Source organism: Lingula anatina, chromosome 1 (genome assembly GCF_051362555.1).
Source record: "Lingula anatina isolate TDL-2025a chromosome 1, LinAna3.0, whole genome shotgun sequence".
NCBI lineage: Eukaryota > Metazoa > Brachiopoda > Lingulata > Lingulida > Lingulidae > Lingula > Lingula anatina.
Window position 1 is genome coordinate 44,787,126 of NC_141767.1, and position 21,431 is coordinate 44,808,556.

Sequence of the window (21,431 nt, forward strand, 5' to 3'; positions counted from 1 at the left end):
TCTGATATAAGATTCTGTTTTTATTGGAAAATATTTAAGTGCTCAAGGAATTGTTCAGGGATTAACATTTCCATGTTTTTTGTTATGTTGTGAACTGTGGCAATGAATCTCTGTGCTCTTCCATGTAAATGTCACCATTTTCAGTGATTCGACAAACATAACAAAACTTGAATTTACATTTTGTTTACAGCAAAGTTACTGCTTTCCCTATTCTTATATCACTCAGTCTTCTCAGAGTTTCAACTGTCTTTTCAAAACTGACAGTCTTGTTTATGTTCACCCTAAAAAGAAAGAAGCAATACTCCGTTATTATGTAGTTGTTTACTACAAATTGTCACAAAGTAGGAACAATGCACAAAATGAAAATAAATAAAATCATAATGCAAAAATAATTCATCTACATTTATAATATTTCCACCTGGGACTACAAATGCAATGGGTTGAAAAAGACATTGGCCTTATCTATTTATTACTGTAGGAAAAAAGAAATACCTCAAAACATTATGAGCAACTTTATCCATAAGATCCAACAATATATCTTGATGCTGTTAAGGAAATTGCAAATGCGCACTAGCAGCAAAATTTGGGAATTGATGTTTTGGAAATGAAATGTACTAAGAAATGGATTTTTTTTATTTTATGGAAAACAAAAAAGCAGACAAATCTTAAGACTGTGTTTTAAGTAGACCTTTCATAATGATTACTTAAAGGATACGCTGATACCGCCCTTGCTGTCCTGCTGACATGGTCCACACGTGTTCAAACAGATAACTAACACTAGCACCCTTCAGGTAAAGCATTTCAGAGTTTGGTGGATCAAGCTTAAGAAGAAAAAATGCTTCTGTCAGACATATGCAAAGTTTATATTTTTTATAGTCCACGTGAAAGACATGAATACATAACCTCATCTACCTGTTCCTGTCAGGTCTGTTTAAAAGAGAACTCTTTTATATCAAAATCAATATTTATGATTTTGGTTACCTTGAAGTAATCAAGTTGAAATTTATAATGTCAAAATAACTGACATAAATATTAACGTCAAATTTCCTTAAATCTACAAATAATACTTTGCTATAATCTCATCTAAATCCCACCTGTAAATCAAACTGGGATGTCACCCATCTTCCACCCACTGCAAGACTTGATATGATATCATATTTGCTTGGCAGTGGATGTCTCATCTCATCTACTAGAATCCTGCTGTCTTCTTCACTTGTGAACATATGAACTACAAAACAACAACTAAAAACACTTTCTAACATGTTTCTAACACTTTGTACATCAATTATCAAAAGCCCTGCTACATGCTATTTATGTTTGAAAATTTTTACTGATGCACTTGAAAAATGCATGATTTTTAGTGAGATGTATTGGGGCTTATCTGCTAGGTTTGTTATACACTACCTCCATTGTCAATCACACAATCAACTCCAAGGCCACCAGTTTCATCTAAGACTGCCCCTACCAAAAAATCACTTTTCCCACTGAGTTCTATTACCTGAGCTGAAATTGAAATACAAAACAAATATTTCAAAAATATATCCTTTTTTCACATGCTCTAATCCAAACTTTTTTTATCCACCAAACAAAGCATACAAAATAATAATAATAAAAAAACAAATTTAACTTTAAATACTTTAAGAAGAGATGTTGATATAAAACTAATCGCTAAAAATAACTATAAATAAAAAGCTCCTATACTTGCCTGGTGCTGGCACTAAACTTTCAAGGTATCTCTTTTCCTCCTCATCACTGGCTGTGGTAAGTACCTATTTTAAAAGAAATTAAATTTCTTTCAACTTTACAAGCAAAGGGAATTTCCAAAATAATGTGTCTCTATTATTTTACTTTTGTCATAATAAGCTATTCAATAAAATTAAAACACTATATTTCTTAAAGTCAGTATTTCAAACAGTACTCACACTGTATAAATGGGAACTTAAAAGTAAAAATTACACATTATTATCTATCATTTAAACTGGTATTGGTGAAAGTTTGAGGTACCTTAGCTCCCCAACATATTGCTAACTGCACAGCCATGGAACCAAATGATGTTGCCCCATCGAGTATAAGAACTGTATCTCCACTACAGACATGGGCATTGTAGTGCAGTGCTGTGTAAGCCTTGATGCCATCTTTCAATGTTGCTGCTGCATTAGAAAATTCTATACTGTCTGGAATCTTGGCTGAAAACAAAAATGAATTTGTTTTTGAAAATAAACTTTTCTTTGGACAAGTATCCTTTTTAATATCCAAATCTCCAAATAAGAAGAGGGTCAATTATATCTTATATAATGTATAAAACTCACCAACATCATATTCATGAAAAACACAAAATTCTCCACATCCTGACACTGTAGAATCCAATGGCAGTAGTCCTTAGGAAAAAATGTGTAATAAATATCAAACTAATTTAAAAACAGTTATAGAAAGTTTGCATATGAAAGCCAAACAAGTTTCTATAATAAAATAAAATTAATTTTGCTTTAAAGGTTACTACTATGACTTCATGGTATCATGGTAACAAACGATTATTACTCGATCTTTTCAATGGGCAAAATTATTATTCTTTCAGATACATTATTTTGGAATAATTAACAATATATTTCTGTGTAGCATTTGTGGTGCTTCTACTGTATATAATACAACTAAAGGGTTGCCTGCTATCCAATTTTGTTGCTACCACTCAATAAAAATGTTTTTATTTTGAGAAATTATGTCTTATAAAAATAGAATCTGTAAAAATTCAAAATATTCCCCACTGAAAAGATCACTTCATTGGAATAATTATGTGATTTCATAATTGCTAGCCTGCCAACTGTCATTATCTTCCCTAATATGTCACATACCTGCAACCCTGTCTCCTGAGGTGACAGCTGTCACAGCTTCCCCTGTCTCTATCACAATGCCGGCAATTTCTTGGCCAACTGGGTACTCAGACTGGGGTGTTTTCTTAAACATTTCAAGGAGTACCTGCAATGAAATTCACCGAAATTTATGACACTGAAAACAAAAGTTTTTCATTCTATTCATTTTATTTTCTTTCTTTTATTTAAGTGTGTTGAAAGTAATTAAAAATTTTACTGAAAACAATACAAATATAATCAAATCATTTGACTACTTTTACATTATTTGACTTACCTTTGAATCAATTAATGACAGTGCACATGCTTTGACTTGAACTTTTATACTGTTGGCATTTATAGCTGGGCAATCAATCTGCAAACATTCAGTTTTTTCTTTTAATTACATTCTTCCTTGTTATTCACTTGTGTACACGTTAATTCTATATGATAAAGTCCAGGTTACTAAGGGGAATACTTATATAAGTTTTTCATAATGGTTGCTTCCCCCCTCTTTCCCCACCCCCAACTCCACAAATTTGCTGCCTGACTATTACAATAAATACAATTAATTTTATCAAATAAATAAAGCAATCATGTAAATTTGGCAAACAGGCCTACTGTATTAAATAAACGATAGAAATAAATTCTTCATTGCTCTTGGAATAAATACATATTTTGACATACTTTTACTAGTACAACAAATAACTAAAAAATTTGGTGCGTGTTTATCACCTATGTCACGTGTAAACTGGTACAAAGATTTATATTATTGTCACAGTAACGTACATTGTCATGACTCGTGTAAAATGTTCAATGGGGTTTGGGGTAGATGACATTTATCGGATAAAACTTAACTGACATTTTCACTGACTGTAAATTGCGGCCTCCCTTCGTCTCTTGCAAATTTCTGAAATATACCTCGCATTTTGTGATTTGCTTGTATGTATATATATCAAACCCGCGGTGAAAACTGCATAACACCGCTGACCGGTAGGTGTTGTCATTTTAGGCAAAGCCGATCTTTGCTTTGATAAAAGTTTCGACAAGATTGAACCCTCCCCTACTAATTATATAGGCATTATTCTTAATAGTGAACGATAAATTTCAATAAAAAAATATTTGCCTTTAGCACAGTGATTAGTCTTTTATAATTCGGTCCTTGTATTGCATGACACAGATGTTTAAAACTGAATATAAAAATTAGATCACTAAGCTAGCTATCCCACAATGCACAGGCACCTGCAGATCTTATGTTGAATTTACATCAATTTTGTCAAAATTCCTCATTGCAAAGTCAAATTTTTTTGATGAAACTAAAGCGGAAGAACGAGCCTATGACCAAGATACAAACATTCTTGAGTAAGTGACGGTAAGGGACCGTGCTGAAGAACTGGAGTAGATTCCAAGTTGGGGGCGGATTCCTAGTTGTAATAAAAAATACGGTCCCTCGGCTTGGCTGCCTGATTTTGCAATATTTTACAAATGATTGATTGATTGTACTCCAGACCGAGACTGCACCGCCATGTGTTGAAGATTATTTTGGTTTTTTTTTGTAAGTATGATGATCATTGTTAATTACAATATTCAGGATAAAACTTCTTGGTGATGAAAACTTGTCCTAATTTTGATTATAAGATGATAAGATTTAGATCTATTGTAATTATAAGTGTAAAGGCAGTTAACAGTAGCAATAGGTAAGCATTTGATGTAATTTGTAATGAAGTTTGTACTGTCTAAGTGACAGAAAACTGGTATGAAGGCATACAAATTTTGTTGTTGATAACAAACACATGTTTACATTTAACATTGCCCAGGACAAGTGCAGCTGAAACATCTGCATGTTCATTATTGCCAGTATCATTTATGCTGTCCATTTTCATTTTTTATAGTTTTTTTTCAAAATCATTTCTCAGATATTTAACATTAAACCCTGTATTTTTTTCTTAGATATATCTAATCCTTCCACAATGGTGCAATTAAAGATGCATTTGAAGTTACATATTTGACATAAAACCTGACCAAATGGCAATCCATGCCAAAAACTTTTTAGACTACTAGCCATTTGGGCAAGCAGGGTCTAAAAATTCACTACTCTGAACCAAAAACACTAGATCGAGTACAGGTCATTCATTTAAATTGTTTCCAAATTCCAGGTTGGTTTAAATTAAAAAAAAAAAAAGATATATTCAGGTTTTCGATCATAAAAGGATTTTCCCACACTCGCTGTGTTTAAGCTGTCACAGCAGATTTGAGTGATTAACCTCAATTTTGAAGCAAAGCTATGATGTACTATAATTTTTCTAGACAGCAACTTTTTGGGCTTGAACTGTGAAAGTCATGTGCTTTCATATGTGCCTATACACTATGCAAATAAAGTAAAACCAGTTGGTAATCAGTTCCATTTTACATATCACTCAGTTATCCCATATATTACAAAGCTAAAGATGCAGTGCTCACTGTTTCTTTTTTCAACGGAGTTATGAAAAAAACTTTGCTAATGAGATGGTCACTGCCCCACTTGTTTTATTCATTAAGTATTTGAATTTTACCCCTTAAAATAATGTGTTGATTTAAACATAGGAGGAGCAAAAAGGATTTTGATTGACATAACACTAAATCCATGCAAAGAATATATATATATATATATATATATATATATATATATATATATATATATATATATATATGTCAGAGCTCATTTATTATGCTGTATTATGAAATTTATATTATCATGTCACCATTCTTTCACTCATCCCATGTTTTTTTATGCAAAAATTAATAAAAGCTCCTATCCTCTAGTTATTTGGCAGCTTACATTTATAAACTGATTTCTGGCATAACCGAGCTATTTCAAACAATAAAAACAGCATTATTTCTTATTGGTAATGTTACATCAATTCATTGAATGTTCATGAATTTATTTAGTAGTCAGTCTCCATGCACATGCTAATAAAGGTAAAATCAGTTACTGCATATCTGTCATAACATGTTCTATTTTAAATAAAGAAGTGTAATGTAAAGAACTCCACATATTTTGCAATGATTTTTTGTTGAATGTGTTTCTTTTTCTTTTTGTTTTTAGTTTGTTTAGAAGGCTGCTGTAAAACCAATAGAAATGGCCATGCAATTTGGAGGTAAGTAGAAATGAAATTTGGTTTGAAAACACGAGTCAAAAGACTGCATTTATTTCATGTCTAGATTTCTTTATACTTGGATGTAAACATTTCATGGATCATGCAGATTTATTGAATGTGAGACCCCATTCCTATAAACACCATCGGTCTACGTGGATCGACCCAACTCTATGGGGACTCCTGAGTGCAATCAGCTTAACTGAATGACACACCTTCTCTTGTTTGCAACATGCTCATATAATCACCAGCTTTTCTGTAATCTACTTAATGCCAAGAGGAGATATGTTAATCTGTTCAACTGATTGCATTCAGTAAGAGTCCAGTGGAATTGGGTTGATCTCATAGCCCCATGGCGGTTTCTGGGAATGAGGCCTTGCAGTACTAAGAACTGGAATTTATAATTCTTATTTTCTTTCGTGGATAGGATATTAGAATAAAATTTTCTGTTAGCAGTTGATGTTATTTTAGGTCTGCTGTTGCTACCCATATAATGCTTTAACAGGATAGCAAAACTGTTTCCATGGATTCAGTGGATTTAGCTAATGAAATGGATCAATTCTTTTCAATGCTACAACACATTAGATGGCATAAAGTAGACTCTAGATAGACTAGTTAGATTTTGTTTCTGTCATATTTTCATTACTATATGGACTTGGTATTTGCCAGTGTTGTACATACATCCTGTTACACCTAATTGAGAATTTGGTTTTATTATTTCCTTGGAGATTAATTTGAGAATCCAGCAAGTTTTTTGTCATGCAGAACAGTATAAGTGTACTTTTGGGGATTACTGAATGTTTCCTGTACTGTATTGATTAACTGAAATGTAAGGAAAGGTGTTTCATGAGATAGCAGTACCCAGTGAATTGTTGTACATGTAAAACTTTAACCACTGAGTTCCTAGCATGACGCTGTGGGTGCATTCCCAGAGATTTAGATTGATCCAGAGATTTAGATTGACCTAACTCCCTGGGGGTTCACGCTAAATTGCAGTCAGCCGAGCGCGCACCATAGTTAATTACCCCCTTACAGCTCTTAGTAGGCAGGACAGACGCTTAAGCTGGCTAAGCTGGCAGTAATCTAGTGAGACTTCCCACAGGGATAGATTGATCTAAAATCTATGGGAATGTTGTCAGATGATGGTGTAGTATGGTAATGCATTAACTGCAGTCTTTTGCTCAATCGATATGACATTCAAATTGAAACTTGTTATGCTTCTTTCTCTTATTCTGACTGTATAACATAGTGAACTTCATTGACACATCAAATGTGAAAGAATATTGAATCTGTAATTTTAGAGATTAGTGGCATTCATTTTGTATGTTTTCAAGTTTTAGTCTTTTGCTTCACCAATTCTGGTTTTAATGACCTCTATTAGGCTCTTTCCAATAAAATGGCACTTTTATCTTCCTTTGAATTGTGGATCTAGATGTGAAATTGATGAGTTCAAAATATATGCTGGGAATCCAGGCTTGCTTAATGTGTAAGTTTTAAGTTTCCATGGAAATCTAAGGAATATTTGCATGTGATACACATGGCCCAGGGGAAACTTAACGTTCCCATAGGGATTAGTTTTCAATTAGACCATGTATTTAACCTCAGCTAGGAGAAGCATCTGACAGAAAAACCTGTAATTTTTTTCAGAAATGTTCAAGTGTGTGTGTGTGTGTGTGTGTGTGTGTGTGTGTGTGTGTGTGTGTGTGTGTGTGTGTGTGTGTGCCACTTTTACATATGTGTCTTGTTCATGTGTATGTATTTGATGATCATATTTATTAAATTTTATCCCATGACAAAATATTGAGTAAATTGTTTTCAGTTTGAAATGTGAAAATTTGATACATGTTATTTTCAATTTGCAGGAATCACTGGGGACCCATGGCGTATAACGGTTGAAGACCGGTCAAAACATGACGCACAGTTCTTTCAGCTCAAGCCTGTGTCTGGCTTTATTACTGGTAATGTGCATAAGTGGAAATATTCACAGGGCCCAAGATAATGAACAAGAAATCAATTTTAGTCATAGAATGTTGCAAGGCTGGAGATAAATGCCATTTTTGTGGCTGCTAGGGGACAAAAGAACAGATCTCACTTTGTTGATTAGATCCAGTGTAAAAAGTTAATTAATGACATTTGGAGCTGTACTTGTTTTATATTGATGAAGTTTCAAATGAGGTAAAAAATGGATGATATAATTCCTTGATAAAACCATGGGTTAGATATTCAGATATTTTCCACTTAACATGACTATCTAAAAAGACATGTGGCATATGTGTTTACTCTCTTAACTCAAGCCTTGCTATTAAAAAAACTAACTAGCCTGCAACTTTAATTTCTATGCCTGTTGTTAATGTTCAAATGTCTTCTTTTAAGATCTGTGTGAGATGAGCAGCTGTGTGTATTATTGTTATTGATTATACATCCTGTATTGAAATCTGGGTTCTTTATTATTATTATCACTATTATTCTCAGGTCACCAGGCCAGGGGGTTCTTTATCCAATCTGGGTTACCACAGCAAGTTCTGGGACAAATCTGGTAGGTCTGTGCTCTCATGTAATGTACTGGGAGGCATAATACAGGAACGATCAATAGGAACTTTTAGTTGTGTTTCTTGTTCAACCCTCTGTCTGCCTCCATTCCATAATGTTGCACTGGGGCTGATTCAAAGTCAAGTTTGTGGGTGTAAAATAACATGAATACTTTTAAGGCACAAGGTGCAGACAGTATTGGTTTGATAGGTTGCTTTACTTTGTGGTATTTTGATATGAGGGTTAGTGATTAGATGTTACAATATAACTGCTGGCTATGGTTAGCTGAATGTCTGCCCAGGCCAGCAAATCCTGAATTTATCTGAACAAATGTGTTTTTAATGCGATTTTTATTAAATTATCAAAAGCTTAGTTTTAAATACAATATTGAGTGACTGTCAATATCTGTATTTTTCTTTTCAAAATTGTTAGTGAATTAAAAAATAAATTGAAAGTTATGTAGCCTTAAGTGTTATCAGTATTATTATTATTATTTTATTTTCCTTTTAGGGCTCTAGCTGACATGAACAATGATGGAAAGATGGACAGGAAAGAGTTTTCTATTGCTATGCATTTAATCAAAAATAAGTTAAAGGGTTTGGAGTTGCCAAAAGTCCTGCCAGCTTCCTTGAAGGCAGACCCAGTGCCATCTGTGGGCTCCTTTGGCCCAGGTGGTGGCGGTGGATTGGGGATGAACCCTGGCATGGCCATGGGTATGCCAGCATCAGTTGGGATGGGAATGGGTAAGATGAGCATTATTGTTTTGTTAAACATTAGTGCATGATATTAAGATTTCTTTATTCATGAAGTAATTTTGCCAAGGAAAGTAATTCATAAACAGGACTTAAGCTGTAATTACATTACAGTAATTTTTGATGAATACCTTCTAAATCTCTGCTTAGCAGTTCAGCTCTATTTTAGGATATGTGCTAATTTTCATAAAACTACCTACTGAGATATCTTTAACCAACAACTAATTTATAGAAAATCTAAAAATACTGAATAATCATTTTAATGCTTATTAAATCCTCAGGTCCAGGTCCTGGCATAGCCCCACCCTCCTATACCAGTGTAGTGGCACCATCCAATGGATACATGATGGCACCTATGGGAAGTAAGTAATATCAATTTCAAAACAACCCTACCAATGATATGATTATGATGACAGCAGAGTTTAAATACATAACCTAAGTTGTCATGATTAGAGTTTTACTAGCTGTATTTTAAGCATCTTTTATACTAGATGACAGATGTGCAAAAGAAGGAAAGTGAGAATGCAGGACACTAGTTTCGCTATTAGTTCATCAGAATAGGAAGTATTAACAAAGTGTATAATTTTGTTATATTAGGCAAAGTTAAACAAAATCTATTGGAGCTCTACGAAAAATCAACTCTGCTGTTAAATGAATTTAAAAGAAAGAATATTAGATAATTATATATTTTTGTGAAGAATGATAGTAATATTGTCTTTTACATCAAGAGTGAGAATGTGAGTGAAAGTAGTATCATTTATGAATGTAGTATTTTTGTGTTGATTTTCTAAGAAAAGATAGAAAAGTAAAATGCACAAACTTTGATCTCATTCTCATAGGTGCCACTCTGCCCCATGGGTTTGGTGCCAGTGCTCCTATGGCAGGAGACAAAACCAGAGCTGGCTCAATAAACACTATGGACCAGAGGTAGAGTCTGGGGAGGGCAGTGAGGAAACACTTACAGCCATTTTTGACATGTCCTGTTTGTTAAAAGTCACAAATATATATTTTAATTTAATTTCCAAACATTAAGTTTTTATAGTGCTGTAAAATATTATTTTGATACACTTACGTAGTATTTTGTTTTTATGTATTGGAGAATGATAAAAATATTGCTGTCAAATATCACAGTTACACTTTATTTTCTGTGACTAGGACCCGGTCTTCATCTAGCACTGGTGAATGGGCAGTACCACAGCAGAGCAAGCTCAAATACAATCAAACTTTTAACATGCATGATAGGATGAAAAGGGGATATCTCTTAGGTAATGTGTATACATATATCTCAAAATGCCTGCCTCTGAGAGCAGTATCAGTTAACTTTTCCTTCCACCATTCCTTGGCCCCAGTGTCTGTTAAAGATGTATATGCATTTACCAAAAAAAAAAAATAATAAAAAAAAAAATAAATAAATTGTTGTTTTTACACTGCAAACATATTTTTTCTGTATCTTAAACCTGATGTTTTTAGGTGTTGAGGCAAGGGGTATTCTAATGCACACTGGATTGCCGCATCCCATACTGGCACAAATATGGTGAGTTGATGAAATACAAAATAACTTCTTGAAATAAAGGCTGTATTTAACTGTGATTCCTGCTACTATATACTTAGAACAGATTGTATATGAATTCCTTTGTCTGTGCCATTGTGAGTACCAGGTTTATTTTATGACCTCAGATTATTATTATATTTTTACAGACAGAGAGGATTATTTTGAGCTATCTGGTTTGAGATACATTCAAATAAAGTATTAGTAATTAAAGAAAAAAGTAAAATTTGAACAAAATGAAGAGATTTATTATATGTTTCCAATGCTTTTTTCATCGTACTGATAAACACTGCAAAGAAATATGTATGAACATTTTCCAGGAACCTCTCAGACATAGATAAGGATGGCAAGTTGACATCTGAGGAATTTTGCCTGGCAATGCACCTCAGTGATATGGCCAAATCGGGACAAACCCTCCCTGCCACCCTACCCCCAGATCTGTTACCCCCGTCCTACAGGCGGGGTAGGTCTGGTAGTGCAGTGGGCATACCACCAGCAATGGCTGCCGGACCCACACAGCCCATGACAGGGGGTAAGGGAAATTGTTTTCTAGTCCTTTACTATAGACTTCATTCCAGCATGTAATTCTTTTTGCTCATGACTCTTCTTTGGGTACTTTTTACTTGGATATTTATAATTGAAAAATTACTGGGTCAAAATTCCCTTGTTTTTTGGGGACATTGTGATTGTATGCAGCGTTCGAAATTAACGGTGGCAAGAGGCAGTTTTGCCTCCTAGTTTAACCAAGTTGCCCCCTGGTCTGAAAGCCGGTGGCAAAAAGTTGCCTCCGAGAAATTTTGGAGACTGAAAATAAAGTTATTAAAAGTTTACCAGCAATCGATGTTTTACTTGCCTCCCACTTGTTTACTCCATGAAATGTTGGTTTTCCGAAGTTCTAAACATAGTTATGTGACCTATATAATCGCAACTGTTTGAGGCGCATGTGCACTACGAATATGCAAATGACCTGACTAATGTTTATGTTACATCCGCGGCAAATTGAACTAATTGGGCGGCGGCATTTGCCCATTGGTTCCGAAAGTTTGCGCAGTCGCAGTGCACAGCTTCTCATTTCCGCCCAAAGCAAATCATGGACATCCGGAATTTTTTATGTTAGCCGAAGCGTAAAAATCCATCGGCTGCTACCTGTAATCCGAGCGAGAGCACTTCCACTGAGCAAGGTAAAAATGTGACATTTGTTTCATACAAATTGCAGCTAAATCTACGTTCCGTACACGCAGAAAACAGTCGAAGTAGATTTATTGAGGGTTTATCCTCGTGCTTCGTTTATTCGGTACTTTTGTAGTATACCCCCCCCTGTAACTTTCACTTTTCAAACAGTTTTTTACATTGCCTTGTTCATCTATGCTAAAGCTGTTGAAATAAAATGCTTTTGTAATTACCTGTGGTCTTGTTATTAGTTTTTAATCACGTTTAATCCAGCCGGATGACCGACTGTCCATATTGAAATACAATGTGAAAATCTACAATGCACCCGCAGTCAGTAACTTGCCGCGTTTTCGTTGGCTAACTCTAAGGTAATTTCAAGTGAACATAAGATTGCTACATTGTAAAATTGGACTTTCTCTGTGAAGTAATTTTGAGGTACTTGTTCACATGAAATTACCTTAGAGTTAGCCAAAGAAAAGTACCGAGTTTGCTTCAATTTTGAAGGTGATCTTCTTGGTAGAGACTTAAATACCCACTGTCAACTGCATGAGGGGGTTTTCTACCATGAAAAGGATTATGAACGACGGGTGTTGCAATTTGGCAACCCCAACTTTGGACACATTAATGAGAGTGAAAATAGCTGGGCCTCAAGCCCTGAGAGAATATGACCCTAAACCTGCAGTTAACAGGTGGTGGTTGACTGTCCAGAGAGAGGGCAAGGAGGCCAACTATCTTGCCTCATGGGCCTCACGCAGACCAGTAGTGATCATTAACTTGATGCTAGGGCTGAACTATTATCTAATTAAAGTTTGCCTCTAGGTGAGTCCAAGTTGCCTCCAACTTTCAGATCAGGGAGCAAGTAGTTGCCTCCTAGCAAAAAAGTTAATTTCGAACACTGGTATGGCAAAAGCTAAAAATAATCTGCATCAATGAATTTTTACTGTGATGCTGGTTGAAATTATATTTGTTTATATGTTCAGCTTTTTGTGCAATATTTGTTTGATATTGCTTTACCTAAGCATTGAGTGTGATTATGCTTTATTGATTGAAATAAATTTTGGCAGAAGACTTAGGGCCTGTTCAGACTATCAAATATGATGCCCACTTGACAATGGATTTCCTCCTCCTCTGCACACTGGCCCTGCAGGGGGCAGAGCAATTATATCTCTGCATGCTTTCAAGTGGGTCACTCCACATTTAGTCTGCAGATCATCTGGTTCTGAACAGGCCCTTAATGTTATGCTTTATGAAGCAGCATTCATTGTAGCAAGCTTTATCAGTACCAAGTGGAAACTCTGCTGAAATCTGACAAGGATCACACTAAAAACTTCAAAACTGATGTTTCTTACTTCATGTTATGGTTTACCAAAGTGAGCTTGAAGCAGTGTTATTTTCATTAAAAAAATATGTGCATATGTTATAGTGCAACTCTGCATTCTACAGCCTGTGTTCTATGTTCAAGTGTGTGGCTAACTTTCAGGCATGACCGCCCAGAAGGACACATTTGGTGATCTGCTTGGTGGCTTTGGGATGGGACAACCAGCAGTCCCAGTTCCTGCACAGAATGGAGAAACTCTGCAGGATGATTCCAAACTTGGTGGGTTTATTAAATCAGTGACTCAAGTTTTGTTGCAAATACTTGTATAGATTTAGTCTAAAGCTTTCCCCCATGGCCTATGCTACGCCTGTAATACCTGGAGCTCTTTCATTTGTGCTTGAATCTGTTAAAAGGATTGGAATTGCAGAACATTTGAATTGAATATCTTACTAACTAGAATATTGTGATTGTTGCCATAATGTACATTTGTACACACTGCATGGGTATCTTGTGGGTTGAGTATGGGGTTTTGGTATTTATATTTTGGGTATCTTCTGGAGGTGACTGTGGGTTGTTGGTTGGTGTATTTTGGATATCTTCTGGGGTGACTGTGCATATACTTTTATTTCTCTGTATGATTAAGGGGTTTTGGTTACTACTGTATACATAACAAAATGATTATTAAGATATGCTAAGTTTGTATTTGGTACCTAAATATGGCTAGGAAGACTTAATTTACATCCAAATATAAATAAATTTATATTTATAGTGTTTTTTTTTTCTGGCAATACGAAATTGGTAATAAGTGGTCGTCTACATTGTTTATATCTATGTATGTCACACCAACGTGTTACAGAAATCAATACTATTAAGAATCCTGAACATTAATGTTAATGTCTTAATTGTTTTTACTGTTATATGTCATAGTGATGTTGTGCTTGCATTTTTATTTTTATTCAGATGAAGGGACAGACCTCTCTGCATGTTAGTATTGTTGTGATTAACACCTCTGTAGCTTTCCAATTTTTACAACACCTTTTTTGATTCCACAAAGCAATATCAATAACACTACCATTCTGATAATAGACTTTGCTTTATTTTTACTTTCTAACTCAATAATCACTGTAAATATTTTGAACTTTCATAAAGTTAAATTTAAAGTTTTTTATTGCTAGCTATTTTTTTTTAATTTTAAGATTTTTGAAATCAAGTTTGTTTGTGTTTTTTGATTGCATTGTAAAATAATTTATCCTTAGAATGGTTTATTTGTACATTCAATCACATTTATTTTCTTACTCATTACACTTAAATTTACCTTCCCTTGATTTTTTTATCTGTAGAAACTGCAATGATACAACATTGAAAACAAACAACATATGGAGTATTACATTATGTGGGGCATATAAGCATAATTTTAGTTGCTAATAAATTGATTATTTGGCTTCAATAAGTTAAATCCGGGGTTAAGACTTTTAAAACAAGTTGATTAAGTATAAATTTTGGAAAATACTTGAAGCAAAGTCAAAACATTTTAAAACAATTGTATTACACAAAATTACTTGTTGTATAATTCTTGTGTAAATTTGACATTTTTTATCTGCACACATCTCTTTGCTGTATCATTATATGTTTTTAAAAATCATCCATGAATTTGATTTCTGAGTGAAGTGCATTTTATTTCTTATTTTATAATTTAGCAGCACCTGCTGCACCAGGTATGTACTTCTGAAACAGTGCAAAGTGCTAATTTGCATGGTTTGAGCACATTTATTTGATTAACTACTCCAATCAAAGAATTTTGATTATTCACAATTAGTGATACTAACAGTTGTGTGTTAGATTGATTTATAATAGTCCTGAAATTTTGAAATGATTGAACACCAATTTATCACATAATTAATGACACATTGATTTGGTTTAGCTATTTAGTGATGAGTCTTTGATGTGTTCTCTGTCTATTTATGTAGTCACATTTGAAGACAAAAGAAAGGAGAACTTTGATAAAGGCCAAGCTGAGTTGGAGAAAAGGCGAGCCTTTCTCAGAGATCAGCAAGAGAAGGAAAAGGAGGCTAGACTTGCAAAGGAAAGAGAAGAACAGGAGAAAAGGGAAAGACAGAGGTTAAGCATCAAAGGAATTATGAAATTCTTCTAAAAGAAGAAGAAACAAATACCTACCTTGACTTTTGAAAAGCAAAAAGGTCCAAAAGAGTATAAAACTAGTGTTATATATATCAGTATTCAGGGGCGGATTTAGGCTGTCTTCTGGGTCTTCCAGAAGACGGTCAGATCTTCAAGTTTACATTGACGGGTATCTAATTTTTTCTGTTGGAAGACGGTCAAAATCGGAGGATTAATTAACAAAGTTAATTTGGAAGACTGTCAGTAAATAGCTCTGGATCCGCCCCTGGTATTAAGAGGAACTTGGCAGGAAATCTGTTGACCTTTTCAAAGTAGGGGTTATAGAATTCTGTTGATTTTTATAGGCAAGAACAAGAAAGGAAAAAGCAGATGGAATTAGAAAAACAGAGACAAAAGCAGATGGAAATAGAAAGAGAGCGGGAAGAACAGAGGAGGAAAGCTATGGAGGCTAGGGAGGTGAGGTTATAAAACACATTCAACACAGCTTAAATTCCACCTACCATGTAGTATGGTATAGCTTATAAGAAAGTCATTCTTTTTTTTTTTTTTTTTTTTGTACATTTGACTCAAATACATACTGTTCTGTAAATTAAAAACTTCAGCTGTCTTTTGTGGTAGCTTTCATACATCCAAATTTCTCAATACTGGCTACACTATTACATATAAGTTGAAATAAAATTGCACCATTTGTAATATTGTACTGTGTGTTTAACTTTAGGCTAATATTCTTTATAATTGTAGGCTGCCAGGAGAGAAATGGAAAGACAAAGGCAGCTGGAGTGGGAGAGACAAAGAAAGACACAGTTACTAGGTGAAAAGCACAGAGAAAAGGAGCAGGTTGATAACATGGAGGCCCAAGTGAGCAAATTGAAGTTTGACCTGGAAGCCCTGGTAAGTAGTTCATGTTCTTACAGTAATTTTTCAAAATTTTTTCACTGCATCATGTGTCTGCTGTAAGTTGATGTGGTTTCATTTATTTTCACTGTATGTGATAACATGGTCCATAGTTATTTTCATGTTGATTGGGATATTGTAATTTTTTGCAAAACTAATTTTCCATCTCATTTTGTCTTTCCTTGATAGTTAATTGTGCATTGACAATGTTGCTTTTATTAACAGGATACCAAAAAAGTTGAAATTGGCCAAAAAATTGGGCTAGCCAAGGTGCAAGTGACAGAATATACACAGACCATAGACCAAATGAGAGAGGTTAGGGATAGTAGACTGGCAGAAATAGAAAGACTGAACAGTCAGTTACAAAACTATAATCAGAGAATGCACTTTCTACAGCAAGAGAAAGAAAATTTGAATACCAAGCACCAGACTGCTCTTCAAAATAACCCCTTATGTAAGTTTGACTTTTAAAGCTGTTTTTAATATGTATTATAAGCTGAAAAACTTCCCCTTTGTCTTTTGATACCATCAATACCATAGTATTAATTGCCATGAAATAGTCATGTCATATGGTCACAAATTTGTAATGATTTTTTTAATTAAATGGATAATTTTGTATGGAGTTATATTTCATTTAGTATAAATTTCACTTTGGTTTTCTTATAATGAATATATCAATAGCAGTTTTGAGTTTCATTTTATTTGCTCTTAGTGTGACATGAATATGATTCTGTTTGTCTTTTTAGCGGATACATATAAAACAGTTTTACATACATATAATGCCAAAAAATCCAGTATAGAGGCTCTACGCCAGCAGCTACAAGAGTTAGAAAATGACAAGGCCAGAAAATCAGAAGAACAAAGTAGTAACAATTCTCAATTAAGTGTAAGTTATTTAAACAAGAAAGAGCTAGTAGAAGTTTCAAAATTATGTTCAAAGTAACCTTGTCTTTTTCAATATTTATGCTTATTTTTACAGATAGACAGATTTCCTATATATCCAAAGTGCTAAAATTAAAGATGCAATTTTGAATTCTGATTTTTAACAATAGTATATATATTGCAGGAAATGAATAGAAATGCTCAGGATTTAGAAAGAACTATTCATAGATTAAATAGTCAGCTACAGCAGAAACAGCAGACATTTAGGGACTTGAAAAGGAAACGGGAACAGGAAGAAAATAATTTGCAAAGGGAAAAACAAGAAAAGATAAGGCGGGAAATGGAAGAGGCAAAGCAAAAGTAAGAACCAGTTGTTGATTAAGACATTAAATGAAATTGATGACATTTGTATTTAACAAATCCCAGTTAAACGGACTATCAAAATATTACATTGTCCATCTATTTGTAACTGTGATAAATGATTTGTCCCATTTTAGGCAACTTCAAGAAAGACAGCAGAAAGAGGAATTGGAAAGGCAGCAGAGACTGAGGGAAGAGGAGGAGAGAAGGCAGAAAGGCAAGCTAAAATAAATGTGATTTTTTTCGCTAAAAAAAACTTTTTATTGTAAATATTATGAACAAATGCAAATCAAAAAAAAAAAAAAAAATTAATATTAATTCTTATACTGTAACAGATGATTTTGAAGTGTATGAATAGTATTTCACACTAAATTCTATTGAAATGAATTATATTTGGTATTCTTTTTGCAGAAGAAAGTGAAAGACAGAAACAAGAAGCAGAAAAAAAGAAGCAACAGTCATCAGTATTCAGCAATGCATTTGATGCATTTAATTCCATGTCCCAGCCAAACCAGCAGGATGTTTGGGGGGATGCATTTGGTTCACAGAGTCAAAAGTCCACATCAGATACTAATATATGGGGCAGTGCATTTGGTACACAAAGTCAAACACAGAATGACACATGGGCAGATGCTTTCAGTTCAGGTAACCAAAATGGTATGTATTTATATCGGTGAGTTAAAATTTAATATTTAAGCCTGAAGCCAAATTTGTAAAATGAAAAATATAGTCATTGAAAAATTATATCTTGTAGAACAGTTAATTGCAAGTGGCTTTCTTATTTCTTCAATGAAATAGGAGAATTTATCTGTAAAACGTGAAGCAAAAAGTGATAGTGATAAGTTATTGTATTGTTTTTAGCAAAGAAGAAGGGTGTCAAGCATAAAGCCTTGTACAAATTTGAAGCCAGGAATGCTGATGAACTGTCTTTGGAAACAGGAGATATAGTTCAGGTCAGTGCACTTAATACAGCTCTTAGGGCATATCTTACAATATAAATAAATTTATTTAGAAGATAGGCACAGTGTAGTTTTTATGAGTGCTCTGGTTATATTGATGAAGGTAAAATAAGTACCATGATGTTGCTTGAGGTGAGAAAGATAAAAACAATGATATCCACCTTTGAACCTTTTGATTTTATGCTCTCTTTGATTATGCATAATTTCTTTCTGAACATTCTGTCCCTGAACAGTGGTGCTGGAATGTTACAGTAGAGCCAGCCTCATGGAAAATAATTTAGTATAAAAGATCTATATTTGTTTACTAGGTATTCTTGGACACCACAGGTGAGCCGGGCTGGGTCCAGGGAGAGAAGAATGGCCAAGTCGGCTGGTTCCCAGAGGCTTATGTAGGGAAAGCGGAGGAAGATGATGTGCCATCTGTAGGACCTGATCAGAACACAGTCACTACAAGGTGTGTTTCATTTTGATAATGCCATTCTTGCAAAAAAAAAAAAAAAAAAAAAAAAATACAACTTTACTGTGGAGTGTGGAAAGATAGAGCATAAAAGTAAATAAAATAAAATAAAATAAGTAATTATCTGCATTTACCAAATGTATTAAGATTAAAATTCTTCTCTCTGCCTTTCTTTGAAATTTCTTACCCTTTTTGTCATGTTGGTACTATGCTTATCAATAATATTTTGTTTTGGGCTTCTTGATCACTGCACATAGTGCCATTGCTATGCTGACAACAAACGAAAGGAGAAATGTGGAACTATGTTTTCTTTTACTTTAGTAATGAGACTCACAGTAATCAAGATATGGGCCAGCAGCAAGTGGTAAGCCACCTGTCCACCTCAGAAGCTTCTTCATTTACTGCAGTAGCACAACATGCAGAGGCTAACCAAGTAAGTGAAAACATGGACAACCCAGGAAGCATGTGAAGCATAGCTCAGTTTTGTGTCCATATTGAGCATGAAGGTTATTTATTTATTTATTTATTTATTATTTGAAAGACTTAAAGCAGAATTTGTGTTTCTCCAAATCTGGTGCCCTTTGCTAAAGAATTCTTCACTTAGCAATTTGGAATTCTCTAATTATACATAAGTATGCTGCATCAATATCTTTAAATGCAAAACTCAGATTTTGCTTATGGCAGGCATTGATATAAATATTTTGGATAAGGTTTACTACTTACTGTTGAGCTATCTTCTTTAATGGGTATTTCCTTTGACAAATTAAACTTTCTTTTGCAATTAATCCTTATGCACCTAATGATTTTTGTTATGTACAGACACAGATGTGTCTGTACATATTGCCATCACCTGCGTCTGTCGTCGCCGTCGCCGATGCCGATGCCGATGCCGTCGCCGGCCCCGTGCACTTTCCTTGTAAACACGATAAGTGGAAGGCAGTTTCACTTTTTGGCTTTATATTTACAGAGCTGATGAATATTCATAAAACGCAGGTCAAGTTCGAAAATCAGCATGATCGGGCCATTATTGTAGAAGTTATGCTGTTTTTTCTCTTTTCAGCATATATGCAACCCTGTAAACACATTTCAAGGAAAACCGTTAGGCTTGTTGTCACGAAACTCACAGGAGTAATCAATCTTACTAAAACGCAGGTCAAGTTCGAAAATCAGCATGATCGGGCCACTATTTTAGTAGTTATGCGGTTTTTTCATTGTTCAGCATATATGCAACACTGTAAACACAATATAAGAAAAACAGAAAGCCCAATTGTCATTAAACTCACAGGAATGGTCAGTCTTACTAAAACGCAGGTTGAGTTCCAAAATCAGCATAATCGGGGCATTATTTTAGAAGTTATGCTGTTTTTTCACATTTCCTCAGATTTCCTCAGATTTAATTCTTAGGCATGTTAAAAGCCTTATTATTTAAGTAATAAGATACGTAAAAGTGTTTGTTTGACATTTCCTGCATCTTTACAACATTGTTAGTTGATTATATAAAAATGATGGTAAACTTGTTATCATGTATTGTGTAATCAAGTGTCAAAAATGGAAATAAACTCATATCATTGCAGTTTGTCAGATTCAATCATCCACTATGTTCAGAATCTCAGAATGGAGGAAATTGGACATTTAACACTGTTCTATTGATACTTTTCTCATCTCATCAATTTTCTTAGTTGGTCATAAAAAAATGGCAACAAACTGTTTATTTTGTTTTATGTTTAAAAAAGTGTTAAAAATGGAAATAAACCCATGTCAGAACAGTGCTGTCTTGTTTCACATTTCCTCAGATTCAATTCTTAGGCATGTTAACAGTCTCATTATTTAACTAATAAGACATGTTAAAGTGTTTGGTTGACATTTCCTGTATCTTTACAACATTATTAGTTGATTATGTAAAACTGATGGTAAACTTGTTATCATGTATTGTGTAATAAAGTTTCAAAAATGGAAATAAACTCATATCATTGCAGTTTGTCAGATGCAATCATTCACTATGTTTAGAATCTCAGAATGGAGGAAATTGGACATTTAACACTGTTGTATTTATATTTTTCCCATCTCATCAATTTTCTTAGTTGATCATATAAAGATGGCAATAACCTGTTAATTTTGTTTTATGTTAAAAAAATTGTTAAAAATGGAAAAAAAACATTTCAGAACAGTGCTGTCTTGTTTACATTTTGGCATTTTCAAGTTGTGACTTTGAAGTTCCATATGGGCCTGAAGACCTTTGCTAGTCACATTTTCTGAATATCCATGATACTAATATTTTATTATTAAAGTTGATGGTCATTATGCTGTTAAACATTATGTAATATTGCATCAAAATTTGAAAAAAAAACTATTTTGGGCACTGCTCCCATGATGACCATTTAAGAAAAACAATGTCACTTACTGTTCTCAAACAGTACAGTAAATATGTACAGATGTGTCTGTACA

At 34.0% G+C, this 21,431-nt stretch overlaps 2 protein-coding genes across 16 annotated transcripts in view; one reads left to right on the forward strand and one right to left on the reverse strand.

Annotated features, from left to right (window-relative positions):
• LOC106176212 (ferry endosomal RAB5 effector complex subunit 4) lies at positions 1–3,879 on the reverse strand. Of its 3 annotated transcripts, none has more exons than XM_086999966.1 (11): positions 3,718–3,878; positions 3,142–3,219; positions 2,850–2,973; positions 2,310–2,378; positions 2,001–2,186; positions 1,706–1,765; positions 1,405–1,503; positions 1,095–1,228; positions 716–821; positions 493–538; positions 1–281 (listed from the first exon to the last, which is right to left on the reverse strand). In XM_086999966.1, exons 1-11 carry the CDS (start codon positions 3,769–3,771, stop codon positions 185–187), a joined length of 1,053 nt encoding a protein of 350 aa, XP_086856092.1. In that variant the 5' UTR covers positions 3,772–3,878; the 3' UTR covers positions 1–184. The 3 variants fall into 3 exon arrangements, with proteins under 3 accessions (XP_086856092.1, XP_086856091.1, XP_086856093.1); XM_086999965.1 differs by having other exon boundaries at positions 3,706–3,878; XM_086999967.1 differs by lacking the exon at positions 2,310–2,378 and having other exon boundaries at positions 3,706–3,879.
• Positions 3,880–4,037: 158 nt separating this feature from the next.
• LOC106176210 (intersectin-1) overlaps positions 4,038–21,431 on the forward strand; it is a 45,366-nt gene continuing 27,972 nt past the window's right edge. For 8 of the 13 annotated variants that reach the window (XM_086999955.1, XM_086999946.1, XM_086999954.1 and 5 more), the window contains exons 1-24: positions 4,038–4,398; positions 5,929–5,980; positions 7,840–7,935; positions 8,450–8,513; positions 9,017–9,249; positions 9,540–9,620; positions 10,098–10,185; positions 10,414–10,523; positions 10,729–10,792; positions 11,128–11,339; positions 13,458–13,574; positions 14,256–14,279; positions 14,993–15,010; positions 15,263–15,413; positions 15,779–15,890; positions 16,176–16,325; positions 16,554–16,782; positions 17,075–17,214; positions 17,395–17,570; positions 17,708–17,787; positions 17,982–18,227; positions 18,432–18,523; positions 18,838–18,983; positions 19,308–19,419. In XM_086999955.1, the coding sequence (XP_086856081.1) occupies positions 5,962–5,980; positions 7,840–7,935; positions 8,450–8,513; positions 9,017–9,249; positions 9,540–9,620; positions 10,098–10,185; positions 10,414–10,523; positions 10,729–10,792; positions 11,128–11,339; positions 13,458–13,574; positions 14,256–14,279; positions 14,993–15,010; positions 15,263–15,413; positions 15,779–15,890; positions 16,176–16,325; positions 16,554–16,782; positions 17,075–17,214; positions 17,395–17,570; positions 17,708–17,787; positions 17,982–18,227; positions 18,432–18,523; positions 18,838–18,983; positions 19,308–19,419 (2,760 nt within the window). In that variant the 5' untranslated portion in view covers positions 4,038–4,398; positions 5,929–5,961. The remainder of the gene's footprint in view (positions 4,399–5,928; positions 5,981–7,839; positions 7,936–8,449; positions 8,514–9,016; positions 9,250–9,539; positions 9,621–10,097; positions 10,186–10,413; positions 10,524–10,728; positions 10,793–11,127; positions 11,340–13,457; positions 13,575–14,255; positions 14,280–14,992; positions 15,011–15,262; positions 15,414–15,778; positions 15,891–16,175; positions 16,326–16,553; positions 16,783–17,074; positions 17,215–17,394; positions 17,571–17,707; positions 17,788–17,981; positions 18,228–18,431; positions 18,524–18,837; positions 18,984–19,307; positions 19,420–21,431) is intronic. The other 5 variants (XM_086999949.1, XM_086999947.1, XM_086999950.1 and 2 more) reach the window with 5 other exon arrangements.